This window comes from Cyprinodon tularosa, unplaced genomic scaffold, assembly GCF_016077235.1.
Source record: "Cyprinodon tularosa strain WSP-4 unplaced genomic scaffold, ASM1607723v1 ctg13, whole genome shotgun sequence".
NCBI lineage: Eukaryota > Metazoa > Chordata > Actinopteri > Cyprinodontiformes > Cyprinodontidae > Cyprinodon > Cyprinodon tularosa.
The window spans coordinates 631,173-656,599 of NW_024038114.1; the positions used below are offsets into that span (position 1 = coordinate 631,173).

Here is a 25,427-nt window from a genome sequence, read left to right on the forward strand (position 1 = left end):
CCTCACACAAAGCATGCTTATGGGGACAGTGGAGAGGAAAAACTCCCTTTTAAAAGGAAGAAACCTCCAGCAGAACCAGACTCAGTGTGAGCTGCCATCTGCCGAGGATGACTGGGGTTCAAGGAAACAGAAGCAGACAGACAGAAAGAAGCAGAGATACAAAAGGCAACTGTAAACCAGCTCCACAAGCCGCCCTGTCCAGGAAACACACAGCCAGCCAGACAAGCTTCGAGCCAGCTCCCATGTCATAGGATGAAGAGAGCACATCTAGTTAGTCACATTCAGAGAAACAGAACTATACTGAAAAACTGGCCGACCTCGAACATCTATAAACAAACCCTATTAATTCCTATAAAATACATTTGACTTAAGCATTTTTAAATGTGTTTCCCTTTTAATAATTTAGAGTGATTAAAGAGTTTCTGTTTCTATAATGCAATGCTTTTGTTTCTTAGACAAAAGGGGAATGTCATATTAACTAGATGTTTATTATTATAATTTTTTCTCCAGAAGGCAACTTTATCTTTTCTATCATCATAAATATAAACCTGTTGAGTTTGTAAAGCCTTGCTGGGACTTTTACTGGAAATGTGTGCTTAAGACATACAATAATTAAGCTTCTTAGCAACAAAGACCTCCATTTGGTCTTAAATAAGACGAGTGGTGAATGGATGAAAAACACAGTCTATCTATGTTTAAATATGGAGTAGGATCTTCAATGCTCTGTGCTTATTTAAAAAGAAAAAGAACTATGAATCTTTATTGTACTTTGAAAACTACTAAACTCTTTATTGTACTTTGAGAATATAGGTTAAGTGTTAATGCACTTCCCCAGACAGCTGGAGATATGTAATCGTGTCATTCAGCAGGATAGTAATCCCAAACAACACACAAATGTTAGACCAAACAGAAAACAGACTATCTGCCAGTGACATCTTATTCCCCAGAACTAACTTCAGTAAGAAATTTGTGAGCTGAACTAAAATACTGTAGATGTACAAACAAAAATGATCAAAGATACCTCTCCCTATATCCAAACTTGCAAATTATGATGGAAGATAAATTGCTGTAATATTGTTAATTAGGGCTTTAAAGTGCTTAAACTGGAAATTAAAAAAATCAGTATTTTATTTGTAAATTTTGAGAAAAACAAATTACTTTGAGGGTTCTTTCTCCACATATTTTTTTAAAGGTAGATAATTTATCAGATTTTTTTAGTGTGCTAGGACAACCATGATTGGATAAGTTCACATGGTGCTATATCAATTTTGATCCTAAAACAAAAAGTATTATAGACCAGAGTACTTATTTTTCAAGATTTAATAAGGTATTTAAATTTTGGTGTAACAAAAAGAAAATGCTTAAAGATGAGAGAGGAAAGGTGTTTGCTGCTCATTGACAGAAACATAACTTGCATTGGCAGCATGTGCATTAACGTTGTAATTTACCTGAATATATTTGGAATGATTTGGGTAATGGCACAAATGCTTAGTTGTGTTGGCTTTCTTCTGTGTGCATGTATTTGATCATGATGTTTATTTAAGTAATATTTTTCAGATTTTAAAAGAAACATGCATGAACAGCTCTTCCTCTGTAAAGCAGACTTTTAAGCCCAGAATGAAAAATCTGGAATATTTTCTATTTTAAAAAAATCTTTAGCAATGTAGCATAGATTACACACCTTCTTTAATAAAAAAGTATTTTTACACATTGTAGTTTTCTTTTTTTTTTACGTGCCTGCATAAATATATATATGTGATGTTTTAGCATAGTTTGTATATCAAGCTTAACTTTATGGTGTCCTGTCTTGATTTAGGAAAAGAGCAATAAAACCTCCTGTGGTTTAGGTGTTAAGACTACCGCCTGGTTGCTGTGGTGCAATTTACCGGGAGATTATACATATATTAGATTAATATTGATTTATTACTCCCATTCAAGCTGGGATGTAGAATGCTATTTTATTTTTTATTTAACCTTTATTTAACCAGGACAAAATCCCATTGAGATTAAAAACCTCTTTTTCAAGAGAGTCCTGGCCAAGAGGCAGCAAAGTTACATAAGATGCATTAAACATAGATACACTAAAATAAATGACAGGTACATAAAAAATAAAAAAACATATCAAGTAAAACAATTACAGATTGAGGCTGCAAATTCTTTCACTTTCAACTTAAAAGCATTTAAAGATAAAAACTCAGTCAATTTCCAGTTTCTCTGTAAAAAATTCCACGCACAAGGAGCTGCGTAGCTAATGGCTTTCTTCCCTAGTTCTGTGCGGGCAAAAGGAACTATATATGATGTAGCTTGATATAATATACCTAAGGGTAGTGACTAGTACGTTGTTATCCCAAGAATTGACAGCCTGATACACAACGGCACTCACAGACTGGCCGAATGTGTGTTTGCACACAAAAGAAGCAGCGAGGATCCCCTGTAGTGTCAATTACACATACAGCTCTAATCTCTTGAGCAAGCTGGATGCATAGAGAAGGACAGGAGACAGAAGCACGGATAAAAGGCTGAGTTAGAGAAACAGCACTACTAGAAAGGTTTGGTAAAAGTTGTGTGAATTGATATAAAGAAATGGGGAAGAAGTAGCTTAAGATAAAGCTTTGCAAGTAAGAACAAAACGACTGTAGATTGCTTTGATAAATTATTTATATACCTTCAGCTGTTTCAGTTCTTGTCACATTACAAATACTTTTATGTAGTGCATTGCAGTCCTATGTGGTAGAAGCAAAATAATATGATTTTTAAAAATAGTTGTACAAATAAAAGCTTTAACTGAGTTAATAATGGCGCAGATTGAGAAACTTTATATAGGCTCGGTTTCTAAAATTGACCCCCATAAATAGTTTAAATTGTAGTCAGCCAGTCAACAATCAACCAGTCAATCAATATTTTAACTGCATTTCTCATTCAAAATGGCAAAATAATTTAAATTTACATAAGATGAAATCAGATTCTTCTTAGAATTAGTACCATGCATTGATCTAAGTATGTCATTGTTTTCGAAGATCAAGTCCTGTGAAAGATGTGAAGAATGTGTGATTCTTTTAAAAGGCTCATTGATTGAAGATCATTGCTTGTGAAGTAAAAGTCTCCCAACTTGACAATCAGGTTAGTTTTGCCAGGATATAATTATCCTGTTTTATTTTTATATTCAATGATCAGCTGGCTGTCTGAGAGTGGGATTGCAATGCTGTACCAGCAAGTGATCAGATAACCGTGCGTCAAATTATTAAGTAAGTAGGTGATGACAGTGGTTTCACTTTCAAGCAGTCTGCAACTGAAAGTCATCCACCTTTTAGGCTCTTTAACCATTCCTTGTCTGACCCATCACCCAGAATCTTTATGCCTTGAGGGATCCTATGAGGGGCATTTAGGCCCACAACAACATAGCCTCTGGAAACATCTTGGTAAATGGTAAATGGCCTGTACTTATATAGCGCTTTTTCAAGTCAGGCAACTTGACCAAAGCGCTTTAAACTACATTCAGTCATTTACACACACACTCACACACTGATGGTGGCAAGCTACATTGTAGCCACAGCTGCCCTGGGGCTCACTAACAGAAGCGAGGCTGCCATACACTGGCACCACCGGGCCCTCTGACCACCATCAGTAGATGATGCAGGTGAAGTGTCTTGCCCAAGGACACAACGACACTGAAAGTCGAAGCCGGGGCTTGAACCGTCAATCCTTCGATTTCATGGGAAACTCGTACATACAACGCTACTGTCGCCCTTTCTTGGCACTGAAACCTCTTCACCATGCTGAGGTGGCAGTTTGAGAAGGGGCAAAAAAAAATAATACAAAGGGCTGAAATGAGCTTTTTCCGGTGGCTCGAACATCTATTTTTTCCCACCTTCGCTCAGGAAGCCTCCCTGGGAAGGGGTTCCAGGCACGTCCTACCAAGGAGGACGCCCGGGGGACTACCCAGGACACACTATAGGGACACTACATCTCTCAGATGACCTGGGAGTGCCTCAGGCTTTCCCCAACTCACATCTGGGATGAGGGAATTCTGGGAGTCTCTGCTGAGACTATTGCCCTCACAACCCGGTCTCAGATAAGCCAAAGACTATGAGCATGAGTGTTGTTCTATATTTTTAAATCACTGTGATATTTATTGAAGTTACTGTATGAGATGCACAGAGAATTTTTAAAGAAGTTAAATAAATGTAATGCAGTAAGACAGATGTTTTGGCAGGAGAGTGAGGGCAGCTCCTCTACTCTGTACAGTGTTGCATGCAGAGCCCCAGGTCAAGACATGCATCTCTGTATCTAACTTTTATCAGTTAAAGTGATATCGCCTTGAGAGCCCCATAAGCACAGCAAGAGAGTTCTAAAGCTTGATGTCTCTTTTTCCTCAAGCATTATAAAAGGCATCAAGGGCTTCTTTTAATGCGTTATATCTGCCTGTCATGTCAGCTCCCTCAATCTCTCATTCTTTTTTCTACCTTTTATTATTTTTTTAACCTCCTACTCATAATCAGACGGAAAATCATCCCACTTTTTTTTTCTGTTTTCTATTATTTTCCACTAATACTCCCCCTTCCCCTCAACGCAGCATGGTAATGTTCTCCGAAATTACAGTGAGGTAAACAGAGCAAGGGAGTGGAAATGAAATAACTGCTACAGGGCTGTCAGGTCTGGCAAGGGAGCCATCCGTCAGCAGGAAATGACACGTCGTTCACCCCCCCATCCTGTCACATACACACAGTTTGATTCCTCTTCCCCTCCTGGTGGCAAGGTGAAGGAATTATACCCATCAAAGCCTCATTGCAGCCTGGAGCCTTTCCATTAACCTTATACAACACTGGTCAATGGCAAGGATGGACACATGCAAGAAGGGAGGCTTTTAAAACTATACATGCTGACACACACACAGATAGGTACAGTATAAACTGAACATTTAATGGAACAAAAGCCCCATACACAATCACATTTAAATCAAGTACACACCAGCGCACACACTCACACCTCAATTACCATTTCATTCATAGCCTGACAGCAGTGCATGTGCAAGAGCTGACATTAAAGGAAATTAAATCTCCTTGTGGAATGGGCAGCCCATCTCACCTCACCGTCAAAACACTCCTATTTCCACTCCTCTCTGCTAACCTTCTCATCTGGGTATTTAGAGCTTTGTGGTGCGGAACGTCATCAAAGAGGAAAAGTTAGTGAGGCAGCCGTGCTTAAAGGAGGCCTCCCTGCGATAATACCTGCGCAAACGGAGCCTCTGTACAATTAGCCCACGCACCCAAATTACCGCTTCACATTCCGATGCTTTCAAGCACTACACTAACTGCACACACATTTACTTATCATAGGCTTAGCCCAACGAATGAGTCAGTAAGTCAGTTAACACTTTGATCCAGACCTACTTTCTCCTTTTAGATATGAAGCCTATCTGACATAATCCTGAAAAACATTGCCTCACGCGACCATTAAGATTCAAATACAAGCAGATAAAAACCTACACACTCTCAAGGGACTTTGTAGGTAGTGACACATGTACAGTAGATTTTTTCACATGCAGATTTAATTAAGTCTAATTGATACGTGAGATCCTGCATCATGAGTTCTTTTTTTTTCTGTTTCTCTCAAGCTCTAAGGCGTCAAGATGTAGACCTGCAGAGGAAGGGGTTTGTTATATAATTCAGTTCATGGGTAAAAAGATAAGATGGTGGGATCTCAGGCACCAGCCTTGTTTTGAAGGTTTAAATCAGATCAAACATGTCTTGTTAGATAAGGAAGCTAATTAATCAGGGCAGAGACCAATCCTCTCTTCTAACAGATGGAAGTATAGAGGCAGGACATTGGTGGAGACACTTCCTCCCTTCCTTCTTTAACTTCTTGATAATCAGTGGGATGCAGAACGAGATTGAGTGAGACATGACTGCCTGCAGTGAATCATTCAGTCTTTAAGGATTTTGTCTTTCCACAAATGACAGTCATGCTGCATGACATTTTTCCACAACCCCCAGCTGTGAAGATGACGGATCCCTGAATTGAAATCTTGCTGAAGCTGCTGTTTACCGAGCTTAAGTTGCGTATGAAATAACCTCTTTAGAACTAAATCAACTGTTTTTAAAGCAGCCTTTCTTTGCGGGAAAACAAACAAAACTGTTGTGCAGATTGTTTAAATGTATCTTTCATAGTTGTCATGTACATTTTTGTGGCTTGTTATACAATGTTCCTTTTTTAAGGTAATATAATTATTTGTAAAGTTCTTGGAAATGAATCGTCATTAACTAATTTTAGGATTTCTTTTTTATTTTGTGTAGCTGTGCTGATTGTTTTTTAAACTTTTCAAATACTAAACCTTGACATTTTGTTTCTCTATGGTTTAAATATCCGCTAACAGAAGCTCATACATCCTTGCTTCTATTCAAGATGTTATAGACAGAAGAACATTCATTTAATTTGAAAATGTGTTGGTGTTCAAGTCCGCTACAATTCTTAGGTAATGCTTGAAAGTTTAAGATGAATTCACTTAATCAAAAAAAAAAAAAAACTCACTGGATGACACTGGAGCCCGGTTTATTGAGTCATCACACACAGTAGGCATGATACTAAGATAGTTTAGGAAAAATATATAAAATATTTGCAGTTAGGGAATTGCAGCATTTTCTGGTCACAGTCTCTGTTACAATTATTAGGGTTATGTCTACATGTCAGCTGGTTGTTTGGGAAAGGTTCTACCTGCACAGATTTGTAGACTTTGCTTAACATTAGGATCTTAAATAAACATTTCTGCTTTGTGACATAAGACAAAGATTGAGCGTCTCTTCCAAAGGAACTCAAAGACTTGCAGTATTAGAGAGTGTGGCAGCAAACATTTAATAAAATATATATTATATATTCAAATCTAATGGAGAAGAACAGTGGAGCACTGTTGTTGGACTTAATACTATAATATAATATATAATCTGATTACTGTGTGCCTTCGAGATCAAAGACAATAATAGTATTGTATTTATAAAAACATTATGTTCATTTAAGACTCTTGAACCTTTTTATAAATAACATAAAAAAGTATGATTGAAGGTATTGATTAACACTTTGCAGAGTGTTAAAAATAAGCATTTTTATTAAGTGCATTAATTCAAAAGATAGTTATTTTGTTCTGAAGATTTCTGATCTGTTTGTATTTTAACTTTCATATTATGAATGCATTCACCTTCAAGCAAGTACCCCAAATTCAAGCTAAAATTGGTCATATCCCGGATTTGGCTGCTAAAGTGGTTGTAAACCTCATTAAAACCTCATCAAATTGTTGCTCTAATTATATATTTACTGGCTTGTTACCACACTATAGTTGGCTGTGTGTAGTGATGCATTCGCCTCTAGCATATTTAAATCATGATGATCCCAACTACAGCTCAGTGAAGGGTTCAGCAATGTATCTCACAAACAGAGAAGCTCTGGCTGGCTGCCTGTTTGGATGAGTCACTTACTACCTGGAGGAAGGATGCTATGCTAATGTGCTTACAGCCTACAACATCATAAATCCATAATTAGCAGTGAGGATGGCATTTCATGCTTAATTTAAGCACTGAGTGGTTTCAAAGGTAAATGGTATAGTAAGTTACATTGTGACTCCCTGGCTCAGTGGATGATTGACTGGTTGGGCAATCTCAAGCTGTTTCATGAGGGAAACTCACAACTACCTCAGGCTAAACCCACCACCAGCTGTGCAGGCACATCTAGCAAGCAGCATCTTCTGAAAAATAGATTGATTTTCCATTGTCCTATAATGTAGTACACCTTTTTCTATCATTTGATATATAATCTTGATCATTGAGCAAACAGACAACTCCTTCCTACACTTGTAAATATGTGCATAATGAAAGATGCTATTACGTGCTGAACTGTTACTATACTTCCCATTTCCATAGCTCTATAAAATGGCTATACTCCTTTGAGGGGTTGGTGAATTATTTATAAATCCAATTCCGGATTTGATCAAATAAACTTTTGTCTCAGAGGCCAAATTGCATGTGTTTAAATCAGGGTACGTTGCAGTTTGTCATACTTTTACCCATTCATTGAGTTTTCCTTTTAAATTCTATTCTTAAAGTGATTTTATTTCTAACAATTTTTTCTTTTCCTTTTTGTCTTTCTTCTCCTTTTCTGTCACTGCAGCAACAGGAACAGGATCCCACCAACCTGTACATTTCAAACCTCCCAGTGTCAATGGATGAACAGGAGCTTGAGAACATGCTGAAGCCTCTGGGTCACGTAATCTCTACAAGGATACTCCGGGATGCCAATGGGGTCAGCAGAGGAGTCGGCTTCGCCAGGTTAATACAAATAATGAATCAATTAAAAAGATTTTCTTTTGTGTCGTAAGCATTTCAACTACATATGAACTGACTAGCTCAGAAAAATCAATGCCTAATTTCCGTAATATGAACTTTAAATTTAGAAGTTTGCCTCAGGAGTAGATAGCTCACACTCAAATTAATGGTTCTTTAAACGCTAGGAAACTCTCTCTAGAGCCTTTAAAGTCACTGCACCACTACTGTCACCAGTTAGAAGTGTTATTTTTGATAACTCACTTGAATGTAGTATCTACAAACATTTGGTATGCACAGAAACAGATGGACATGGAGCTTTTACTCAATACTGAAGGTGCTTTTGCGTTTTTGTGTGTATCTGTGCAGCTCAGTGCTCTGCCTACAGTAAGCATTTGTTCTGCCTTAGCTTTTTGCACATTTTGGAAGATTGATCTGTCTTTCTTGCCCCTTTTCCCACAGTGTTCAAAAATGTAATCTGGTGCAACCAGTTACCCTTAGAAGTAATCTTTAATGCTTTTGTTCGATAACACAGTGAAGACCAAAAAACACAGCAGACAGAACTGTGATAAAGTTTTGGAAAGGTTTAAAGCTGGATAAGCTTAAAACAATATCCCACGTGTCTACTATCTGACAAAGCAATATTCAGCACTTCAATCTTTCCTAAACTGTAAAGTATACTGCAATGCTGTGAGCAAAAAAAAAAAAAAAAAAAACTTATGTAAAACAATTTTCTGCCTGATTAAAACCTTTTTAGTTATGATTTTTTTAACGTGTCGGGGGGGAGCAGTCAGAATCCAGACCTAAATCCAACTGAGCATCTTTATCAACACTTGAGCATTGCAGTTGACCATTTCCTAAAATATAGACACTGAATATTTACTCATTTGACGTGCAGAAGAAGCTCAGGAGGTACAGCTGTTGTTGCAGTGAGAGGTGACTCTAAAAGGCATTGACCTTGGCCACAGAATAGAGCTATAAGCCAATATTTTCCAACTTGCAAAGCAAATCTTGTGTCTAGGCATTTCACAAGTCCTCTTAGGTAGTCACTATAACTCCATACTGTAAAGTCACTGCTGCTGTATTTCTAAAACTAAATCTGTCATTTAACAGTTTATTACCTTGTTTTTTTGGGGGTTTTTTTTAACTTTCAAAAGTTTCTTCTACATCTGATTAATCACCCAAAGTACTAAACCACTCTGTCCTTGTCCTCCGCCGCAGCCACCAGTCTCTCATTCCTCTCTGTTTACCCAAAGGAGGCTGGTGACGGCCACACCAACGACATCTTGCAGGGATTTTTCTTAATCACCTGCTCCGGCTAAAGTCGTCTCCTATTCCCTACTCTATTACTGAAAGGTTAAAGCAGGACAGACAAGCACATGCAGACACACAAACAGTCACACAAAATAAGCATATGCACAGATAGGCCCCACAAGCAAGCTCTTGTGCATGTGTAAAAACGGACATCAAAAACTAGCCGCTTAGTCACACTCCCTCAAACAAGTTGGCAGCCCTCCTGCAGACCAGCAAACAGAGCACAGCAACAACTTGCCACAGGCCACCTGCTCAAGAAGCCCTAAGTGGAAGCAGGAGCAGACATGATGGAGCAGGAAAATGAAAGAAGTGATATATAAGAGGGACCTGGGTGTGAAACAATGCTCTCCGAGAAATAAGTTACTGCAGAGGTCATTATAAGGAGACAAAATGTTATGAAACCGAGATTATTAAAAATATTTATGGGGCACGATTTCCAGGGCTAAGAAAGAGTAAAGTGGAAGAAACTAAACAGGCATGGATGGATGAATAAATCAAATAATCAATAATTATTAAAAAAAAATGTCACTAAAAGATAAAAGAAGTCAGAAGGACAACTGTCCACAGAAGATAAAACAGATCAATTTATTTCATAAATGTAGACCTTCCATTAGCTGTGTCAACAGACAGACATGCAGCTGTTGAGGGCTGGACTGTGAGGGGCATTAGAGAGAGTAAACTGAGCTAAGTGTTTGTGGGCTGATCCATTACTGTTATCAGAGCCCATTACTCCAGCCCCAGCACTAATCATTGCAGACAGCGGCACCTGATGCCATTAACCAGAAGCATACTCAGAAAAGCCAAATCTGCCCCCCCGTCTACCTGCCTGACTCTGAGACTGACTGACCAACAAACAGTCTGGCTCACTGGTTTGTTTCTTAGTGACTTCTTGCTAGTCTGTCAGCCTCATTTGCTTCTCATATCCTGGCTGGTTTCTACTTGCTGTAGTGCCAGAGACAATAACAAGAGCTAGTGTCGAGAGAAAAAAAATTTTGTACACCAGAACACCATCATGGACAAAACATTGCTTCTTTTAAAAACATTAGTTAAGATGGAAACCTCAACCTTAATGAAAATGATATACAAATGTTTTATTGTTAGTATGTGTGCAAGGGTCTCTATGTTAAGGTAGATATGAAACAACACGACATCAAATGCATCTCCATTATAGCTGCTGATAGCCCGCTATCACCCTTTAAACCTTTTGACCATGGTATAGTGGAGATTTGAGATTGGAAAGAGCAAATAATTTGCAGGGTAATTGTATGAGGGTTGGTTTGTATGCCAGATCCAGCTTTATTTACCACTTGAAAAAGCATTAAAATAAACTAATAAACATTAATAATATATCAAGCTAAATAAAACATGTTGAATTGTTGACTTTAGGTTGGTGTCTCATTCTTCTACTTGCCTATCACTAAATTTATCTGGTAGCTGTATTTTGTTTATTTATTTATTTTTATTTTATTTTTTTGCATTGTTACCTTTCTGAAAAGTATTTCACTCTTGAAGCTAATTTGCTTTGCTTTTTAAATAATAACAGCTTAATAGAGCCCTTGAAATGATGTTGCGCTCTCTGTTAATTCTGTGATTTCTGAGAAATTGGCCTTATAGTCCTTAAAGGGGTAACCTTACTTAACCCGGTCCAGTCACTCTTTGTTTCCCCATCCAATTACAGTAGAGCTTCACCTGTGTGGTTACTGAAGGAATGTTCTCCAGACACTACTGCTGGTGAAATTAAAACAGAGATGCCTGTGCTGCCTTAGGCTGGTATTAGTTGGAAAAAAAGCCAGCAAGAGTAAAGTCCATCTCACTTGAACAGAAGTAGGCGAATGAGATCTTTGCACCCCTTTACAAAGTTGATGTTGATATGAAGACAGCTGGCAAGAAATCTGTGTCCCCATCCCCATTTTTATCCGGCACATTGTTTCTCAGGAAGAAATTGATGTGCCTAGTATTAATGTAAAATAACTGTTTCACAGTTTTTTGAGAATTGAAGCAAAGAGTCACTGCAGCAATCCCCTGACAGTATTTGTATACCAACTGTTTGTTCGATAGGAATGACAGGAGAATTTGTTCTGTCCTACAGTACCTTCACAAATGAAATTGTGCAGAATTAGCTAAACGCCACTGAGACTTTAATTGGAACTAAGGCAACAACAACTTCAAGTACCTGTGGTGTAAAAGAATAGACACCTTATTGGGACAGAACCTTGAGATGCTGTGGGGCCAATGTCTCTCCTCATCGTCTTTAGTAGGGCCCTGTGAAATCTGGAATTCCAAATTCCATTTAGTTTTTTTTCCCCAAATGCCACTTTTTCCGTTTTTATCATTCCCTCCATATTCTTAAATACATGGGGATATTGTTCTGCTCTAAACGTTGTGCTAAGATTAAAGTTTGTGCTTGTGACTCTTCAATATGGCTGACCTACATTTCTTGTTGGTGTGGAAACAAGAGCTCACCCTGCATAACTATCTACGGGAGCAGGCAGTGGACAAAAGAACTTACAAACATACCACTTCTTGCCCAAAAGAGTGAATTCCATGAGATTTCGTGTTTTGTAACACATTCAATTTTATTTGCTAAATTCCGCGATTCTGTACGCATTTTCTGCATCAGAGACATTATAGGGTCCTAGATTTAGACTTAGACTTAGACTCAACTTTACTGAGTCATAGACTAGCCTTTGGTTAATCAGTGAGTCTAATAACTAAACCTTGAAAGTTCCTTCATTGCTATATATCACTTCAACATTGTTTTCCACAGTTCAGTAAACTTACTGTACTCAACTAAGTTGTTTACTGAGCTAACTGCCTAATTCTGAATTTTTAGTGATGTGCTTGAGGGCATTTGTCATAATTATTGATAAGCTAAGCCAGACTGACTTGGCAGTACCAATCAGGTCAAAGTGGGGGGAAAGAAACAGAAAAATGTGAAAGAGGGTGGTCACAAGGTCAATATGCAATCCTGCCAGCAAATGTGCAAGATTATTTAACTTGAAAGATAATGGTAAGGAGAGATAAGAGAGACAGATGTTGATGTTGAATTATTATAATATAGAAAAAAGTATAATGGAAAGACTGGAAAGGATAGATATGGTGAAAAAAAGTGGCATGGATAGTAAGAGAACGTGCAAAAGAGAGTGTTGTAATGGTGAAAGATGGAGGAAATAACCAAGGTTGAAAGACAGGGAAGAATGAGAGAGAGACGTCAAAAAGAAAGGGTGTAGATGGGCTTGGAGTAAGATGGATGGGATGGGGAGAGCGATAAAGAAGCTATGGTTTAAAAAAAAAAGAAGAGGAATGAGGGTTGCAATAGGGGAGGGATGAGAGACAAAGGACATAGAAGTGAGAGGCTGACAGGATGATATGAGTATTTCAGGAGGTGTGGGTGAAAAAAGCATGAAAATGTGGAATACAATGAATTCTGCTCATTCAGGGAGCATATTATAATAACGGCACCGCAGTTGCTGGGGCCTGCATTGAGAAACAATCTCATTTTGATATCAGGTTTTTCTGTCTAAGGAAATCTGAAATGTTTTTACTGCACAGGTGCGCAAATTCATGCATATAAATGATTGTTTCTCGTAAGTTGGTGTGACCTAACATAATGCAAACCTTTGATAGCAATTCTTTATGCACAGAAAAACAAATCATCCTATCAGACTAGTTATTTGTTCTGTAGAAGATGTCCTTCAAATTAAAACAAACATTTAAATATTGGTGTACATCTATTAAGAGTAATTTATTTCCTTTTTTTAAACTATTAGTGTACATAATGGTTATCAGTTCAAACAAAGTAATGAACATTTTGATTTCAGGCACTGAAGTTAAGTTCAAGACAATGGAGCTCATTGCAGTTTGGATGATCTGGCCTCAATAACATCCAGCATTTTTAGCTTTCACACCAATGATGCCTCTCTTATTATAAATCAAAAGAGCCATAGACAAAGTAGAAAAACACTTGGAAAGTGCAGACCTCCAACAAGCAGCAAATTTTGCTGCTAACAATCCAGCAAGGATTCCTTTTGTTGTATTTTTGTCTTCACTAAAATACCTCTGGACTTTTTGAGTCCGATACTGAGGCCAACAATAGTCACTGCTGCCACCCTCTGATTTAGTGGGGAACTACTTGTTCCATCAAATATCCCTATCTTACAATGTCAGAGAATTTTTAAAAAAAAATTCTGTACCCAGATTATGACCTGGATGGTCACACAAATTCAGTGAATTGTTGCTTGGCATGAGGGATACCTTTGATAAAAATGTAATTAAAGTCCGTCCATCACTTTGCAAAACTATCTTTTACACAGACAAACGGAAAGACAAACTCACTCCTAAAAACATAGCCTCCATTGGCAGAGGTGTGAAAAATGTAACTAATAATGCCAGTGACTTAGAATAAAATACAAAGAAAGCTGCTTTGTTTTTGCCAAAATAGGGAAACTGACTGATGTATATTTCATAGCTTCAGTCAAATTTAAATGTATGAAGCATTCAAGGACTTATCTCCAAAGAGCAAATGTGTTTAATAATTCTATATTTTAAAAGTTTTTCAGATACATACTGTACTGTAGGTTAGTTTTGTGCCACTTGTAAATGAAAATTGAAGTGTACCATTAAAAATACACTGAAAATAAAGGTTACTGGGGTTAATAAAGAAATAATCCATTGGACTGTACTGCAATGAGTGTAATATGCCAGATCAAACGGTTAACAGTTTGGCAGTATCTAGACAGTGATGTTCCCATACTAATTGGTTGTGGAAGTGCCTAAATTCAGGGCACAAAAGCTAATTAGAGAGAATCAGTAGAATGATCTTCTCCTGAGGCAGTTTAGCCTGTGGCTTTTTTTAAATGCAGGATCAGAGTCAATATCCAAGTTAAAACAATTTTTGATCAGTTGGGGAATAAATGGGGACCTGGTTGGAAGGACAAGGACACAGTTATTGCATAGACAGGTCTTTAAGAGAACTCCCTTGCTTGTATTTAAATGCCATATTAAGATCTGATTGCATATACCCAATCTGTACTACTGAAAAAATGAATCTCCTAAAAACCAAAGCTATTGATATTCCAGTTATCCTATGGATGGATGGATGGATGGATGGATGGATGGATGGATGGATGGATGGATGGATGGATGGATGGATGGATGGATGGATGGATGGATGGATGGATGGATGGATCACAGTATTGGAGTACAATCTAATACTTGTTTAGATCAGCATTCTGTAATGCACTGTACATGATTCAAACACCGCCAATTGGTTAGTCTAGTTTAGACAGCTGGGACCCTCCAACATATTTATTTGTATTTTGAGAGGGTTCTCGTATTTGAACTTTACATTGCTACTGTACTACAATTCTGTTGCCCAGAGAGCAATCCTGAGCTTGAGGCAGTCCTTTCTGAAAGTTTTTATTTTTTTTCCAGGCTTTCATCATTTAAACAACTACTTGCCCCTAAATAGACTATTTTTTTTCTTTTGCTGATTAGCTTTTTAAATAGAAATTTTTTAGTGCCGTGTACATGTCCCTGGCATTTTTTGACAATTGACTGCACATTTCTTAAAATCCCAGTTTAATTTCTAATCATTTCTTTAAATTTTCTAAAACTGTCGATTTGGTGCCCTCTTAAGGTTAAAAAAGAGGGTGCTGCAATTTTAAGATTTTCCTATTGGCTTAGCCTGGGATATGACCTCACCAAGAGAGAACTGATGTCAGCAGGTTTTTAATGATATCTGTGAAGATTCCCAGTCAACCAGGTCATGGTTACACTTGAAACGTTCAGTTTAGCCCATTACTTCCACAGTTCTAACTTGTGGTAGGGAGCACTGAGATTAATATACTGTAGGTGTAACAAAGCATTTGGGGAAACAAAATGTGGCTCTGATCCCTCATACTGGATTGGCCATGGAGCTCACCTGGGAGGTGTTAATGGTCATAAGGGGGTTCTGATGGCTCGTTAACTCCCTCATCAGAGTCATTTTGCTCACATGCCTCATTGAAGTGTGAGTCAAATGAGGGTTGGTGAGAGGTGTGGGGTGATGGTCCCAAAGATAACCAGCATATGTGGGAAGTGGGTGGCAGCCACACAGACATTTCCCACAGCAGTGTGTCGCAGTGAGCTTGATGCAGACATTTTTGATTTATGCTCAAGAGAATAATGGACTAGCTGTGGGTCTAGATACGGCCGAGATGGTGATCTTGTCAGACAACGGAGCGACATGAGGGCGAAAAAGAGAGGGGATTTAGGCGTAAAAAGGGTCCCAGCGTTCTTGCGCATCTTGCTCTTCTAGTTGGTCAAACTTCGCGAGTTGTTTTCCGCAATTGCGGTCATAAAAACAAAACAAGTCGGCCTCCTGTCTGCGGCACTGTCTGCAGTCACCTACAATTTGGGAGAGGTGCAACAGAGTGTTTGCAGATGGGGCGGGGACGTCTTTTTGTTCACTGCGACACCTACGCAGACCACCTAGTTTCGAAGTATAAATCAGCCTGAAGGCTCAGGTCTGCTTGAATCCCCCACAGATTCCTCTGTCTTCACAGGTAGAGGATAGAGGTAGAGGATGGTAGTTTGTTTATTTTGCTGTGGCAATGTGCCCTTATCAATGTTATTATAAACAGTAAATGTGAAAACAAATATACAGTAAGGGCAGACCTACAAAATATAAAAAATACTGCACAGTTATTAAATACCTACTAACATCAGAGAAATGTGCAATCCATGGTCATTTAAAGTCTGTAGCTTTATTAGCTGTTGAGTATTGCATGATGCATTCCCAAGCCTTGCATACAACTATGTGCTTATAAAATGCATGGGTTAAAATGGGACATTTACAATACAGCACGGTACATAACAGGTAATGTCTGTAAATATTCATATGGCAATAAATAGTGCTTATGTATTTCATGGACAAATACAAATTTTATGAAACATATGTCTAGCAAAAGAGTCTGTTGGCATGTCACGTCTTACTGAACTAAGTTTGGTATCTCTTCTCTGTTTTACGCTATAAACTATGCTGCTGTATTCAGAATATTTTAGCACTTTATCTACACGACATTCTACGTTTTCTTTTACATCTTTGAAAACTTTCAAATGGCACTTTTGCTCTTTCTGTGCCTTGAAGTTTTCATTATGCACACAGGCTGCATAACAACCTTTTCCATTAAAGCCCTGAATTTCATTATCACCTTCTTATGCATGCAGACAATGATCTTCCACAGTAGACAGACAGACAGGTGGACAGACTCTTTATAGTCTCACTGGACCTTTTTTGAAAGAACAGACTGATGGTGCACTGCCAAAGGGAACACAGTCCTCAGATAGAGGTCTTTGCAGAACAAAAATTTATCTTTTGAAAAAGAAAACTGGTACGTTTTCTCAGCGAATTTTGGGTTAGCTGAAAATCACTTAATCAGTAGCCATTTTCAAAAATGTTTTGATCTCAAAAGACAAAGATTTAGCCAAATTCAGTCAAGTTGTACAAGCATATTCCAAGGCTATATATCCATATGCACATATAAACACATACATATATGCATTTATGTACACTATATTGCCAAAAGTATTTGCTCACCTGCCTTGACTCACATATGAGCTTAAGTGACATCCCGTTCCTAATCCATAGGGTTCAATATGACGTCGGTCCACCCTTTGCAGCTAGAACAGCTTCAACTCTTCTGGGAAGGCTGTCCACAAGGTTTAGGAGTGTGTTTATGGGAATTTTTGACCATTCTTCCAGAAGCGCATTTGTGAGGTCGCACACTGATGTTGGACGAGAAGGCCTGGCTCTCAGTCTCCGCTCTAATTCATCCCAAAGGTGTTCTATCGGGTTGAGGTCAGGACTCTGTGCAGGCCAGTCAAGTTCATCCACACCAGACTCTGTCATCCATGTCTTTATGGACCTTGCTTTGTGCACTGGTGCACAGTCATGTTGGAAGAGGAAGGGGCCAGCTCCAAACTGTTCCCACAAAGTTGGGAGCATGGAATTGTCCAAAATGTCTTGGTATGCTGAAGCATTCAGAGTTCCTTTCACTGGAACTAAGGGGCCAAGCCCAGCTCCTGAAAAACAACCCCACACCATAATCCCCCCTCCACCAAACTTTACACTTGGCACAATGCAGTCAGACAAGTACCGTTCTCCTGGCAACCGCCAAACCCAGACCCGTCCATCAGATTGCCAGATGGAGAAGCGCGATTCGTCACTCCAGAGAACGCGTCTCCACTGCTCTAGAGTCCAGTGGCGGCGTGCTTTACACCACCGCATCCGACGCTTTGCATTGCACTTGGTGATGTATGGCTTGGATGCAGCTGCTCGCCCATGGAAACCCATTCCATGAAGCTCTCTGCGCACTGTTCTTGAGCTACATGAAGTTTGGAGGTCTGTAGTGATTGACTCTGCAGAAAGTTGGCGACCTCTTCGCACTATGCGCGTCAGCATCCGCTGACCCCGCTCCGTCAGTTTACGTGGCCTACCACTTCGTGGCTGAGTTGCTGTCGTTCCCAAACACTTCCATTTTCTTATAATACAGCTGACAGTTGACTGTGGAATATTTAGGAGCGAGGAAATTTCACGACTGGATTTGTTGCACAGGTGGCATCCTATCACAGTTCCACGCTGGAATTCACTGAGCTCCTGAGAGCGACCCATTCTTTCACAAATGTTTGTAAAAACAGTCTGCATGCCTAGGTGCTTGAATTTATACACCTGTGGCCATGGAAGTGATTGGAACACCTGATTCCAATAATTTGGATGGGTGAGCAAATACTTTTGGCAATATAGTGTATATATAGATTCAGATGGAACACCTAATATATAATAACATATGTTAAATTGATTTAAGGTCTTCCCCTTATTTTTAGTGCTGTTCTTTTGGTTCTACTAAATACAGTAAATTCAACGTTTTTAATGGTTCTTAGACAATTTCATGACTGGAAAGTTTTGGAGTCGACCAGCCTCTCCTTATTTGAGTTTTTTTTGCTAAAAACAGCCACTGGCTCCCAACGCACCTTCTTGACTGTCTGAGTGACAGTAAGGCTTGCTTATCAAACAATTTTATGAAACTTAATGAGAGCGAGACAGAGGTGACTGAGTTTGACAGGGCCATCTCAGACTTGGGACCTTTCAAGGATTTAGTACGTTCCAAAGTAACCAGCCTTGGTGTCACCATAAACAGTGATTTCAAACTGGACAAACAAATAAACAGCTTTTAAAATTGTGTTTTTTTTCATCTCCATATTTTATCTAAGGTAAAACTGTTTTTCATCTTTTAACCTCTTTGACCAGCTTTTACACTCTTTTATAACGAGGGGCGATCAGCCTCTCACGACCACCTCCCGATCAGTAATCGTGCGGTCGGGAGAAAATCAAACATGTTTGATTTTCAGTCGACTGTCATGGGCGTATCGCTCAGTGGACATGCGCAAACAAGGACTCTTCTTCTTTTTCTTCTTCTCAGATGAAAACACAGAAGCGTGGCGGGGATGCGAGTGAAATGGAGTTCTTTCAGTAAAATTGACAGACTGCCATAACCACGTTTGCTCAGCCATGTCTTTGTCCAAATACATCGCCGCATTTTCTTCTTAGCACTTTCAGCACAAAATTGCACAAATTGGCAAGGCAGCATTTCACTTTAGTGAGCTTCATATTCCTCTTCTACTCATTTGGCTTCTGGATATACCAGTCCGAGTAGTGTCATCTCACTGAGGAGTGAGTCCGACGTGATATTTAGACGTACAGTGTGAGCAGGTAGATCAGAGCGTCGGGTCACAGAGTGTGAGAACATACATCGTGACCTGTGAACTCACACTGTACGACGAAACCCTGCAATTTTGTCGTACAGTGTGAGCAGTAGCTGCATGCAACGAATAAAAAAAAATCGCACAGTGTATGCCCGGCTTTAGACCTTCTTTTACTCTTTGGTTTTTAACACCGCATAATTGAGTGGTCCTCTGGGTCCTTTTAATTTTTTTTATTTATTTATTTTAAATTCTTAATGCTTTTTCTGTGTGCCTTTGTGTTGTGTTTTATGTACAGCACAATGGAATGAGAAAAGCAGATAATATATATATATTTTTTATTTTAAATTGCTATTATCTTTACATTGTATAGAGAGTTTCCCTTATCCTCTCATGTTGGAAAAAGCATTTCTAGGTTGACCATCTCCCATTAGAAAGATGCAAAGATACTTAAAGCCATCCACTTGATAAAGAGCCTGGGCCTGAGTTGAAGGGAGTAGGATCAGAAATCGCGTAACTGGTCCTTCAGTTACATTTCAAAGGAACATTTCGGCTTCTCCAATAGTTGCTTGCACTTATCAGTTAATAATAATACAACTTATTGTTTAGCTACATTGACCTCTCAATTTCTAACTGCCCAAAATAGCGTTGAGATGGTAATAAATGGGTTTATGGATAAACATTTTCTCATTTTCTTCCTAAATCTATACTAAATATGCTAATTTAACGTATTCCCCTTGCAGAATGGAGTCAACGGAAAAGTGTGAGGTGGTGATACAGCATTTCAATGGAAAATACCTGAAAACCCCACCAGGCATTCCAGGTGAGTTTTCTCTCCTATAATTCTGATTTTTTTATTATTATTATTTTTTTATTTATTTATTTACTTAAAATAAAAAATGTCATCCTTTGAAAAAGGAATCTTACATTTAATTCAAGTGCAGTAATTTGATATCCAGATCATACAAATAGCAAGGGTGTTTCCTGTGGTCTCTGATACCTACGCTGAAACCATTTCCTAAATAGCTGGTGATTCTGTAGGAATCTTTGCCACTGCCTTTTTCATTTTTTGTGTCACCATATCTTTCTCTCTCTGGTGGTGCACTTGCTGCAGGCTGGAACCTCTTGGTCAGGAGAAAACCCTCTTAATATTCACACTCATGCCTCTGCGCCGTTCTTTGCAATCTACTTAAGAGCTTGCACTCTCGCCTCTTTTGCTCCTTCTTTCTGTTGCAGTGTCCTTTCCCCTTCTGGGTTTTTGGATTCACCCTGCAGAGAGCAGGTAATGGGAAGTGAAACAAGACTTGTAAAGTTGAGACTGGGTGCAAATATTTTTATTTATTTATTTATTTATTTTGTTATCCAAAGAACAACTGTAATTTTGGCAAACAGTCCAAATCATCAGTCCTTGAAATGTTTTAAAAATGAGCAGGATTAAAGCACTAAACTGGGATAAGACTAAAGACACTGAAGTGTTAAATCGCAATATGAGAAGTAGTTCTTAGGTACTTTTAAGGCCAGGTGGTTGAGTATTGAAATTTTACAGACATGTGCTAGTTATGTAGGCCGATCTTCAGAGGTATCATTCAAAACTGGTGATTTTTATTGCTACCCCATCAACCAAAGGCACAGGAACACTATCATAAATTGTCCTCCACTATTCAGCGATATCGCAGAAAAGTAGATTTAGAATGTCCACACATGCTCAGCCAGTGCATAGCCAGGAGCCGTTAAAGGTGAGGTGAGCAGCTATATTGAAGTTTAGCCGTATTAGGAAACCTTTAGAGCTGTAATATCAAGCTGACTTTTGCCTTTAAGGCTCTATCTCCCCGCTGCTCAGCCTTTATTATTGTTAATGGATTGTTCAAGCTTGTGCCAAGCTTGGATATTTACCGCCTTCCTCAAGTATATCATTTGTGAATTAGGAATGGTTACCTTTACAAGGTTTGCTTTGCAACTACATAACCTCTGAGGAGTACTATGTAATCTAGATTTCCCCCTAAATTCTAAAAGAAATACCTTTTTAAAGAAACGTATTACCTTTTTTTCCTCTTATAGCCAGATGTGCATATGAGGACAGAACAAATAGATGGAAAAGTAGTTGCCAAAGTTAGATGAATTTGGTCATAAAAATATGCAAAACAGAAAGTGTTCATGTCAGCTTATTTATTAACGTCTTAAATATTTCTTGTTCATTTCACTAAATTGCAGTGCTTTACAAAATGACTTCTAGAGCCAGATAAAATGTCCAACTTTAATTTATCAGAGGTTTATCAGAGGGGTACGTGGCGGCCTAGTGGGGGGTGAGTGGCGAATCCTGAGGTTGTGAGTTGTGATCCCCCACTCCCACAGACTGCCACTCTGGGTCCCTGAGCAAGACCGCCATTGTGCGGTGCCCTGCTCCCCAGGCACCGCACAATGGCGAAGATATGGTGACACAAAAAATGAAAAAGGTAGTGGCAAAGATTCCTACAGAATCACCAGAAAAAGTATTTCTCCCCGGCTCCCCAGGCACCACACAATGGCAGCCCACTGCTCCCCAAGGGGATGGGTTAAATGCAGAGAATTCATTTTGTTGCTCTGTACTTGTGACAGTGTAATGACAATAAAATTGAATTATTATTATTATTATTATTTATCCCAACTCACCATATTTTTTGCTGGCAAGAGGATGTTTTTAGGATATCAATTTCATAAAGCCTACTGACTGAGACTAAAAATAAAAAAGGGTGATTCAAATTTAACCATAGTATTCCTAACCTGGAAATACAGACAGTATTTAAATCGTTGCTTAGATCAAAGGCAAAATGTACCTGGGTTTGCTTATTATATCCAGCAATGCAGATTTTATCCATCTGAGTTACAAGCAACTTTAATCTAATATAGCCCTTTACTGTACACAAAGTTACAGCTGGGTACCTAATCTTTGCAACATTTAGCAGTTTACTTATTTGGTGTTAAATTGAAATTATTTGTGTTATCTACTGAAATTGTTTATGTTTGACCATGGAATTGCTGGATGTGCAGTTTACCTGGCTATGGTCTGGAGTAGTGTGACACTTAAGTGTTCACTGGTGCACTGCTTCACTTCGATTCAGGGGTTTTCCTCTTTTACCACACTCAGTCATGGAGAATCAATGGTTGTTTCTATTTTAAACTGCAATGGTAAATTTTTTGCATAAAGGTGAACATGCAGATTACATTTTCACTCCATTCATGTTTGTTTTGTTTTGATTAAGGATTGCATATTTGAATTTGAAGTCTACAGCAGGTACATCTACTCCTTGTAAAGTGCCAGAGTCTTTGCTAATGTTTGTGTGTGTGGATGTGTGTGTGTGTCTTGTTGGTGGGATTTCCCCTGAGCCCCTTGCTATGCAGGCCAGTTTTTTCATCCATCGTGCTTTGACAGCTTAGCAGCACCCCTCGGGGTGCTCTCACCACACACAGAACAGCAGGATCGTCCGTACTGTATGTGCACTTTTGCCCCATAAATAAACACAGCAAGCCTTAATGCAAACACTACTACAAAAGTGCAAAAATTATAGGTGAGAACCCATGGCTTTAACATCAGTGGAACGAGGGCTAATGCATAAGGAAAGAGAAATGCAAGCACATTATTGCATGCATTTCCCTTATCTTCTTATGTGAAACAATGTCTTCAAAAATTTTATTTTAATGTGAAATGGTTTGAGGAAAATTATTACTCTAATGGTATGTAATGGATAAAAACACAAAGTAGCCCACATTAAATATATAAGTTTTATTTATCTGTAAAGTGTGGAATGCATATATAGTAACCCTCTTTACTCTGATATTCTTCAACTTGGAGGGCAAGCTGTTTTATTGAAAAAGTATCTTGGTGACATGGCTTGGTATAGTGGTGTTTTCTCATGATCACAATGTTAATGGATATAGATATGAAAAGGGATTCAATAATTCTGCGTATGTTTGCAGGGTTATTGCTTTCTCCGGTTCAGGTGTATTTAGTGGAAGCAAAGGGATATTGATAAGTATAACCTGCCTGTCCAAATACTCAGATGACAAGTTGAAGGTGATGTGTAAGATTTAACTAACAATGGAAAAGCAAATGAAAAGGAACTTGCCATATTGGCAGGAAGTTAAAACTGAGTTACAGATTTAAAAAATCAGCAGGGGGAGCAGGGACATTAAAAGCAGAGTATTGCCATGATGCAAGCAGATGGTAGCTAATAACAGCACAGAAACAGCCATACATTTCATATTAAAATTTTATTGCACAACATCTAACTTCCTTGTGATTACATGAGATACTGAGCTAAATTACAGTGTAGAGACGCAATAACAGATGGCAGCTAATGATACTTAACAGCCTCCCTCCTCTCAGTGTTAAGTTTTTAATGAAATTATATGCATTTGTCTGAGCAGATATTTTTCTGAAATGGTGAGCAGTGCCTTTATTTGCCTTAATTTAGGATTTTGTTTGAAGTGGTCTTCAATTAGATGCAGGCCTTTAGTTCTAATTTTCTCTATTTGCAAAGTATAATTGGTAATACAAACGTCTCATTTTGATCAACTCCAGTTTGCCCTGTAAAGATGTGCATTTTAAACTTCATCCGACAGGAAAATTCAATGAAGGAAATACATTTCTTATCAGAGATTTTATTGTAAAACATCTACTTGCACAACATTGCAACAGCAGCAAAAAGTATAAGCAGTCTTTGAACAGCATAAGCAAAGTAAAGCCAGATTAATCACAAGCAGTATGGCTATTTGAAATGTTAAACCATCCATTTATCAGTACAAACATGGAGCAGTGCACAATAGTGAGGTGAAAGAAAAGGGGAACGACATATCCAGAAAAGATCTGAAACATGTCTGAATTTGTATTCTGCTCCTTGATAGAATATCATGCAAAACCACATTGTTCTGCAATCATGGGTTATCTTCTAGGACTGCTTTGTATACAGTTTATTCCACTTACTAACCACCTTCACTAGTAAATCTATCAACACATTTTCTCACTTCGGATCTCCCCAGTTCCTTCAGAGTTGACTGGACCACTTGATTGCCTTCTCTGATTATAACTCTTTATACCTTGACATTAAATTCAGGTACATGGCCTTATTTTGGGAGATTTTCTATCATTCTATTCTCATCCTATTCATTATGCCTTATATTTTCTAATGGTGCTTTTTTTAGATGTTCAGTGCTTGGGATGTTGTGTTATAACCCAACTCTTCTTAAAACTCCCTCACAACTGTATTTCTGCACTGTCTGGTGTTTGGGACCTCATGTTCTCTAACAAGCCTCTTAAGCCTTTATAGGATGGAGATCCTAACACTTAGATTCAATTACACATCAGCGTGCCAGCGTGTTCAACCATATTTTGGTTTGAGGGGAATGAAAACCTTTTTGCAATTGTGTCCATTTCCTCTATCTAGAAAAGATAGAAAACATATTTACCGATCTTTCTCTATTTATATGCAGCGTTGTGAAAAGTTCATAAAACTTCAACCATATTTGGGTTTCAGGGGCAATCCCAACCTAAATAAAATGGTAAAGACTATACTTATAGCACCTTTTCAAGTCAGAGGGCTCCAAAGCACTTTACACTATGTTCTGTCAGTCACCCATTCACACACACATTCGCACACTGATGACAAGCTACATTGTAGCCACAGCTGCCCTGGGCCTGACAGAAGCGAGGCTCGGTACACAGGCGCCACTGGGCCCTATGCCCAACATCAGTAAGCAATGCGGGGTACGTGTCTTTCCCAAGGACACAGCAACAGAGAAAACCAAAGCTGGGGTTTAAACCAGCAACCCTATAGTTGCAGCCTTAATTCCTGCATCAAACACCAATTTTTACCATCTGTTACTTTAAAAAGAAATATAAAGTGCAAAATTGAAGGGATATTAAATATTTTGCAATGTAAAACAAGAGAAAATATTTTTTTCAATTTACATCTTTGTGATTTCCTCCTTTTAAATCAATATTCCAAGAGTAATTGTGACAATAAGACATCTCTTTAAAGTACGGGCTAAGTGATGCATCAATTAAACATGAGGCAGCTTTAATATACTTTA

General features: G+C 38.5%; 1 protein-coding gene across 3 annotated transcripts in view; it reads left to right on the top strand.

Annotated features, from left to right (window-relative positions):
* rbms3 (RNA binding motif, single stranded interacting protein) overlaps positions 1 to 25,427 on the top strand; it is a 433,687-nt gene that overhangs the window by 311,835 nt on the left and 96,425 nt on the right. For all 3 annotated transcript variants that reach the window (XM_038277019.1, XM_038277018.1, XM_038277017.1), the window contains 2 exons: positions 8,155 to 8,312; positions 20,105 to 20,184. In XM_038277019.1, coding sequence (XP_038132947.1) covers positions 8,155 to 8,312; positions 20,105 to 20,184 — 238 coding nt within the window. The remainder of the gene's footprint in view (positions 1 to 8,154; positions 8,313 to 20,104; positions 20,185 to 25,427) is intronic.